The sequence below is a fragment of the Ipomoea triloba genome, chromosome 1 (genome assembly GCF_003576645.1).
Source record: "Ipomoea triloba cultivar NCNSP0323 chromosome 1, ASM357664v1".
NCBI lineage: Eukaryota > Viridiplantae > Streptophyta > Magnoliopsida > Solanales > Convolvulaceae > Ipomoea > Ipomoea triloba.
The window spans coordinates 17708230-17717184 of NC_044916.1; the positions used below are offsets into that span (position 1 = coordinate 17708230).

Below are 8955 nucleotides of genomic sequence, written 5' to 3' on the forward strand. Positions count from 1 at the left end.
TGGTATTTCGGTCTCCAGAGAGTATCCATTCCTCTCTCGAACGCTGAAACCAGATAAGTTCCTCTTGGGCTAGAGCTTCATCAAGCTCACTTTTCAGTTTCTTCTCGAGCTTGATAAGGTTTGGGGTCGCTCTCTGAGAGAGGCATCTTTGCACCCCTTTTATCCTGGCCAGGAGTTGCTTTTTCCTTTTGAAGACATTACCAAACGTATTAACATTCCATTCCTCTAATGCTTCTGCTGTCAGCTTCTTATTCCTCTCCAACTCTTCACCTGGACACCATGATTTACCGATGCAATTAAGGAAATCTTTATGGGTGATCCATGCCATATTGAATCTAAATCTTTTCCCGTCCCTCTGGAATCTTCGTCCTCTAGTCGTAATTAGGAGCGGTGTGTGGTCTGAATTCACTATTGGCAGATGTTGTACTATAGCGTCAGGAAAGTGAATCTCCATTCTGCATTACTTAAGGCTCGAACTAACCTAGCACCTTTGAAAGTCGAAGTGTTGATTCCTCTCATCCATGTAAAATTCGTTCCCAAGAAGCCTAGGTCTATCAGACCTTTTTTAAATATCCACTCCCGGAAGTCTGTGCATCTTGTTACATTGAATTGTTCTGTATTGCTCACCTCTTCCCTACTAACTACAGATTTGAAATCACCGCACACTAACCACTGGTTTTGAGAGTTGAGATCCTGAAAAGAAAGGTTAGAAAACAAATCTTTACGCAAGGAAGAATTCGGGCTGCCATAAACCACCGTTAGCACCCAGGGAGGTAGATTCTCTTCTTCCACCTGCAAACTCACAAATTGTGGGTGAGTCCTCAGTATCTCTACCCCATGGGATAATTTCCATAGGATCCAAATACCACCGGAAAAACCAACCGCTTCGACCCTTACCCATTCGTCAAAACTGAAACTAAAACAAATAGAATTAGCTTGATCACCTGAAGTTTTGGGCTCAAGCAGACATATCATATCAGGGGAGAAATCCCTGCAATATAGCTTAAGGGTGCGCCTAAATGCTCTAGAGGCTGCACCCTGACAATTCCAACAGAAAATAATCATAAAAAGATTGGGAAAAGCAAACACGTGCTCAGAAGCACAACAACAACTTACATATCAAAATCCCCTTGGCCCAACTGGCCAGACTAATCTCTCATGGTAACATCATTAGTTTCAGATCTGTTTTGAAAAACTCTTGCAATGTCGGGAGGATCCTCCTGAAGCTCATGGTTAACTTCTGCTCCATGGGAGGACTCAGGGACGTCAGCTTGATGATGAACAACTGTAGTGGAAATTTGTTTGCCGAGCCTTAACCCCCTAACAACCGTGTGTTCTGACTCGGCTGCAGCACGCCTCGGTGCACCACCTCTGCAACCCCTCCCTCCGTGTGCTCCACGCTCAACCGGGTGGACTTGTCTGACTTGGTGAGGTTGCGGAGCCTGCCTCTGCTTTGGGGTTGATGGGACGTTCGTATTCTTGCTAGATTCCTTGGGGTATAACCGGTTTCTACTGGGGGGGCCGTTCCTGACCTACTTGGCTCCGCCTCATTCTCCTGCAGATTTTCAAGAACAACATAACGAGATTCAGTTGCGAGCCTAGTTGGGTTTACTGGTGCAGGTACATCTTGGTTCCATCTTCGATCTTGAAAGCCCAGTGGCCGAGACTCCCTCCTTGGTCCTCCTTTTTCCTTCCTAGTAACTAGCATCCAAACCCCATAGTTGTCTGTGTAGTCGTAAACTGGAGCCTTGGTCTGTTTTGCCTTCCGTTGAGAACCATTCGGTTGCTGCGTGTTCGTTGGATTATCTCTGGGAGATTGGGTGGCCGCATTCTCTCCTTCCTTATTCTCCTCCCCTTCGCACTGCCCCTGCTTGTGGTCGAAAATGCCGCAGCGAAAACATACCATATGTATCCCTTCATACTCAATCGACATTACCTCACCAGCTAGAGTAAATTTCGACAGTAATCGTTTCGTCATATCCAGCTCTACACAGATTCTTGCAAACTTACCCTTGGATGCCAGGCTTGTCGTATAATACACCTTAACCGGACAACCCACCTCCTTCCCTATTTTCTTCAAGAAATCATCATCGAAATATTCAATGGGGAGGGCCGGGAATCCATACTAACAGTTTCTCCAGCTTGCTCTTTCTTGGGAGGAAATTTGGTCTCCATTCCTGGACTGTTATGTAATGCCCCAAAATGATCCACGGGCCTTCATATTTGGCGAACTCATAGTCTCGCAAGGATTCAAATTTTGCCAAGTAATAATCTTGGTCTAATGCTATTAAATCAAAGCTTGATTCTGGTGTACACATCTTGTGAAGCCTGTCTAGTAAAAAGGAATAGCTGACCTTCCGCCCAAGAACCTTGATGATGAGTGTGCGCCGCCAAAGCCGGCGTAGTCGCTCCTTCTCTTCCTTTGTAATATGTATGACTGGGCAATTCGGGTCAGATTCTCCCTCGTTCATCTCCTCGTCTTCCAATATCGCTTCTTTCTCAAAGCTTTCCGGGATTTCCTTCCGTCCCCAGGCTATATTGGGGGTTTCTACCGGCGTCCTCCATTGGGCGGATTCGGGTGATTTCAGATCGACTAAGAGTTGCGCTTCTTGGGCGAAATTCCCAGATGATAAAGAATCCGTTGTCTCTATTCTTTCCCTAGGTCTTTTCGTCTTCTTCGTACTTCACTGGAGAAGATCCTCGTCTTCCGGTGACCGGGTGGTCGCCGCCGGCGAACTCGTTCCAGAGAGCGTTCCTGGATCTTGGTCCATTTATATTATAATGTTCTCTAATAGTAAATATTTCATCATATAAGGAAATTGATAATACATATGTTAATTTCATAATTAAAGGAGATTACAAAAACTTATGATAATTATTCTAATTCACATATTATTATGCTAATTCACAGATTATTATGCAATACAATTATGCAAATTATTCCAAACTGATTATTACACATATAAAATGATCCTAATGGATACTTTTGAATAAAATCTTAACAATTATGTTAATTAATAAATTAATTCACACATTATATTTTTATTAAACTATTTGTTTTATACTTGCTGTAATATAGATTTATCTAATCAATCGAGGAAATTAAACATGCACATACTATGAACATAATTTAAAAAAAAAATAAACATACACATATTACATCTATAATTAAACAAAATTAAACATACACATGTTATTTTATTAATAATAATATATAATCCTTAATTAATATAATTATTCAGATTACATGGACGCCATAATTAGTATAATAATTAATAATATATACTCTTTAATTACCATTAGTAATCATAATAAAATGACCTCATTCTTATTAGAATTAATGATAAATTTTTCTGCCCATATAAAAAATTAAACATACACATATTACGGTGGGTAATTAAAAGAAATTAAGCATACTATACACATATTACGTCCATAGTTAAAGGATATTAAATATAAACATATTACGCCCATATTACCAACTTATATTAAATACTTTAATCTTACTATAATAATTAAACATACGGATCTTCATTTGATTATAGTAAATTTTTATTACTTAAAATAATTCAATTAACCATGCTCTTCCTTCTATTTTTTTAGACTTTTCCTGTTATAATTTTTAAGTAATCAAATTCAACACTAATATACAAATCTTATAATTTCAAATAAATGTATATACTTTCAAATATTAAAATTGTTTATAATTTCATCATTAATTTTATTATTTAAATATATAATAAAAAATTTATTTGTGCATCGCACGGGTAAGTTACTAGTCATGTACTATAAAAGGAGTGTAATTTCAATTCACCTCTGCCACTGCAATCCTATATAATTACAAACACTTTTAACAAAGAATATTTAGGATACAAAATGCCGCCGATATATATCTTGGCCACTCAGATATCACCGATGAGAACAACGTGCGCATTGAATGTTAGATGTATTCGAACTTATGAAGTGAGGGAACGGAAGTCCAGTGAAGTTGTGAAATGTCGAGAATGTGTCTTCCATGATAGCGAGGTAATTGTCTAACCTGCAAAAATGCATATAGGATTATCAAGTTTTATATGAAAAGTGTTCATATACAGCAGTGTAATTTTTGTCTTCTTCTCATTGTAGGGTAATGTTTTACATGTTCACATCCCACGTGAGCATGTTGTTAAATTTCAAAACCAGTTCGTTGAAGGCAAAGTTTATTGTCTAAAAAATTTTCTTGTGGTTACTAATTTTTATACTTATAAGACGAGCCCAAACAAATTCATGGTCAAGTTCAATTACTCTACGGTTGTGAAACAGTACAAGAATTTAAACTTTCCTAGGCATATGTTTCCTTTGAGAAGTTTTAAATCTTTGAGAGCATCTGAGCAGATTGACGACAAAGAACTCATTGGTAAATAATCTTACTATATTGTAATCATTTAGTATAGTATTTATTTTATGCCAATCTAGTACTCCCTCTGTCCCATTTTACCTGTCATGTTTACTATTCATTGGTCAAACCAACTCTTTCTTCATTGCTTATTTTCTTTAGTAATTTTTAATTATTTGTAAATTTAATTTTGTGTGTTTAATAGTACTTTTAATGTAGTTTCTAAATATATAAATTTTATATACTAATACTAAATTTAATATTATGAAAAATTGAATTAAAAATAAATTCAGTCAAGCCTCATTAACCGAATCAGACAAACAAAATGGGACGGAGGTAGTATATGTTTCTTTTAGATGTGATTGGAAGGATAGTTGAGATTTACTCTCCAATAGAAAGGATTGTGGGTGGAAGGCCTTCTCGGTTGATTGACTTTCTCATTGAGGATGAAAGGTAAATTATGTTGTTTTCTTTCAATTCTTCTATTTTTAATCCTAGGATGTGTTTTTGGTTTTACAGTCTATTATCTTTTTAAATATTCAGTGGGGATGAAATGAAATGCACAGTATGGGATGATCATGTGGATAAGGTTGACTCTTGGTACAAAAAAAGTGTCAATCTTCATGTCATAATGTTGATGCAATTTTGTAGGGTCAGAAGTTGTTACAATAGTAAGTACACATAACAAATTATATTCCTAATATTGTTTCTACAAAACACACTACATTATTCAATAATTTTTTTTATTATCTTTTTGTTATTTTCCTAAGCTGGGGAAACTAAAATTTCAAGCTCCTATGATGCCACACAATTATTTATCAATGAAGACATCCCTGAAATTCTGGAGTTTAGGGATAGGTAAAAACTACATTTACCTATACTTTATTCTAAGGTTAAGACTTATAAAAAATACTAATCTGCCAAATCTTAAACTATTTGATCTATATTATAGAATATGTGGTGAGAAGACTCCTATGCGTAGTATTTGTTTTATTTCAAGTATGTCTTCTGCCACCAATACTTTTGACACATTCAACATTGGTTCTATGATAATGACTACCATTGCTGAGGTTTATGACAAGAAACAGGTATTTTCCTTAAGATAAATTAATAAAATCAAATCTTTAAACTCTTTTTAATCTATGATGAGTTTTGTCCAGTACAACGACTATTGGGTGGTGGCTAAGATCGTTGGTATAGAAAATGGTTTGGACTGGTATTATAACTCATGTAAGACATCTGGTTGTAGCAAAAAACTTACCCTAAATACTAATGGGTGCTACGATTGTTACAAGTGTAATAAGACATGGGGAGAAGGAATGTTGAGATATAGGCTTAAGGTCAGAGTTGTTGATAGGAATGGAAATGCACCATTCCTTTTGTGGGACCGGGAGTGCAAAGAGTTGATTGGCATGTCTGCTGTTGAACTGAGAGACAAATATCCACAGGTAATGAACCATTACTCATTAGATGACTTTACAATCAAGTATAGACCTTACTACTTAATATATTTACTCTCTAATTGTTAGGATAACCAACTTCTACCTAATGAGATTTTATCCTTGCGTTCTATGACACTAATCTGGAAGATTGCCGTGAGGAAAGAACAGTTTGATAACCTTCATAATGCATTCGCTGTTATGAAGGCTATTAACGATACTAAATTGGTTGATTCCTACTGCCCTGAATTACTGGAAAGCTTTGATAATGATCCAACTTCTAAGCTTCAGTCCAATGATTGTTTTGAATTGGATGAGGTAAAATCTATATACTTTTCACTAAAATCAAGCTGAATTTTAGGGTAAATGTAGTACTAAATGTCATTTTTTCTGTTTTTTTCAGGAGTTTATTTCTGAAGGTGAAGCTGAAAGTCCCCTAGCCATAACTGGAAATGCCACGGATGTTGAGGATCTAGACTCTGGTGCTGTTAAGAGGTGTCTTTTAGATGAATTTTCCTCAAGCAAGACCTCTACAAAGAAAATGCTCCTACAAGTCAAATTGGAGAAGACCACTGAGGATGTAGTTTAAGACTTAAAAGAGACATTGATTGTTTCAAACATGTTTTTGAAAACACTGTTTTGGTTCTTTTTGTTCTGCTACTGTCAAACATTTCTGCCGTGTTGGCTTTTTTTGCTTAAAACTTTGACTACTATATCACTGTCTAAAATCCTTAAATAGATTAATCACTAAAAACTGCTTGAATCTCTATCTTAATGCTCAGTACTATTCAATACCTTTTTTCCTATGTTTGAAGTACAGGTAAATATGAAGAACTTAAAAGCGGGTATGAGCAGCTATATGATTGCCTAGCATATCATTGGACATGGTATGGTTTCTTTACCCTTTACACTTACTAAGGGTTACTTTTTTTTTTTTTGAAACCAATAGTAAGTGTTATTTATTGATAAGCCTCCAAGATACCCATTATTTGAGTACATATTAGGGTGCTTTGCCACGTTTTTAGTATCCTTACATGATAAATTGCGATCAAATATGCTTTAAATTCACTAACCACACGCAAATCTACTTTTAGCATAAATTGAGGTGATACAGGAGTCCCGGGAGCCAATAGGAACGAAAATTGAGCTTAAGGAACGAACCAGGCAAGGCTGGAGCCCCGAAAGACCCAAGAAGACCTCCACACGCGTGTTGGTGCGCGTGGCCACGATCCAGTAGCCATCCACGCACGACCACACGCGTGTGGAGGGGCGTGGAGAGGACAATGCGCGAATTTTCCCTTGGGTTACTTTTCGAAGACCATTTAAACTCCCTTGATAGATTTTCAGGGAGTCTTCTTCTTCTTTCCCAATTTTTGGATTCACCTTAGATAATTTCTAGGATTATTTTAGAGAGTTCTTCCATATTATTATAATAGTTTAGATAATTCTCATTGTAGCAAGACAACAAGCTTGGATTGAAGGATCACTTCAACTCTAGGTGATTTCTATTACATTTCTAATCTATTTTACTATTTTGTTCTTGGATTGAATTAGCTATTGTCTTGAAATTCTTATCATTAGTGGCTAGTTTAATCTAGGGATTTGGATTGTGTGAAGATATGTTGCTAGTATGATGATTTTATATCTTATTTTGGATCTAAATGCTTGGATTGTTGGGTTATCTATTCTTGTCTACTGATTGTTGTTTTGATGATATCTTGTTCAGATTTGGCCAATCTAGATGAGAGATTGAGCTCTTGACTCTTTCATGTCTTTGATTAGAGTTAGGATTGAAGCTTTGTAACAATCATAGATCCTATGGACTTCTTAAGAATAGTAGGAAAGTGTGTAGCTAAAGTGTTTGATAAAATGTCTCTTAGAACTTTGGATGCTTGAAGGCATTCCTAAGTCCAAGAAGCCTTAGTACACAAAGGTGGAAGAGGACTAAGAGCACACATTCTTGAATAGCCAACATCTTTGTCTTGTTTATCCAATACCGTAGACACACTAGGATGCAACATAGATGAGCACTATCCAATCCCTACCTTTTTACATACTTTTCAATCTTACTTATTTTACCCCTTTTTCTCTCACAAACTTTATGAACCCTTTCACTCCCAAATCGTCATTCACCACTCTCAAATCTATCGCATGACTCAATCACGTGAATGCTCGAACACTTGACACACCTCCACGTCCTTCCTTCGAGACCGACACTCGGGGAGTCATTGACTTTCCGTTTTAACACACACACATCTTTTGACGATTCACCCTTACCATAAACTACCATCCGACCATTTATTCACTAATACTTGCAGTAAATGTAATTTGCATGTCAAGAAGGTATAAACAAATCAAGTCTGAACAACAAGGTCAGTGCCTAGGAAAAAGTTTTTTTTTTGTTCTAACTTCTTATAAATTGTATTTCAATTTTACTGTAAAAACACTATGTAATTTCCCAAGTTGGGCACAACATTATTAATACAACATTTTACAGCACTACAATATATATATATATATGTGTGTGTGTGTGTGTGTGTGTGTGTGTGTGTGTGTGTGTGTATTAAACATATCATGCATTTCACATAGCTCACAAAGACAAGCAATCAACAAATTGTACAAGTAACAGTAAAAAGACTAACCTTTCAAGTCATAATCCAATGTCTATAAATAGAATTCCAATATAGCCAAAGTTCATGTTCATGTTCCTGTCATCAAAGTTTATAGATCCAAATTCAAGTCAAAATACAATATAAGCATATAAACTAATAAAAAATCTATTAAATTAAGAAATTAAAACCATGATTATACTCACCATTATGACATAGATGACTTTATTTTGCAATCTATGCCCATTATAGATAAGTTATACCCTTAATTGAACACCTGTTAACAGATTGAACTAAGTATAAGTAACTATAGGAAATTTGTTGTCAACTGGATTGTGTTTTGTGTACAAGGACTTAATGCCGTTGGGTAAAAAAATTGTTACTAAGCTGTTTAATCAGGAAATACTTAAACTATGCATATAATTCAATTTTTCATCTGCTGTATGTACGGAAAATACATAATAAAGTAAATCTAAAAAATGTAATTGTATTACAGTATGTACGGAAAATACAATACAACAACAATATTGGG

At 35.9% G+C, this 8955-nt stretch overlaps 1 protein-coding gene across 1 annotated transcript; it reads left to right on the forward strand.

Annotated features, from left to right (window-relative positions):
- Positions 1 to 4718: 4718 nt before the first annotated feature.
- On the forward strand, positions 4719 to 6403 carry LOC116008798 (replication protein A 70 kDa DNA-binding subunit A-like). Its single transcript, XM_031248713.1, has 7 exons — positions 4719 to 4828; positions 4919 to 4975; positions 5168 to 5233; positions 5328 to 5463; positions 5536 to 5823; positions 5905 to 6132; positions 6218 to 6403. The coding sequence occupies exons 1-7, from the start codon at positions 4719 to 4721 to the stop codon at positions 6401 to 6403; spliced, it is 1071 nt and encodes a 356-aa protein (XP_031104573.1).
- The last annotated feature ends 2552 nt before the right edge of the window (positions 6404 to 8955 follow it).

Bases quoted from the DNA above. Each gene is read 5' to 3' on its own strand.
- LOC116008798 (XM_031248713.1), top strand. From the start codon at position 4,719: ATGTTTCTTTTAGATGTGATTGGAAGGATAGTTGAGATTTACTCTCCA. The intron at 4,829-4,918 runs GTAAATTATGTT...TTAAATATTCAG, and splicing joins TTTCTCATTGAGGATGAAAG to TGGGGATGAAATGAAATGCA. The intron at 5,234-5,327 runs GTAAAAACTACA...TCTATATTATAG, and splicing joins ATTCTGGAGTTTAGGGATAG to AATATGTGGTGAGAAGACTC.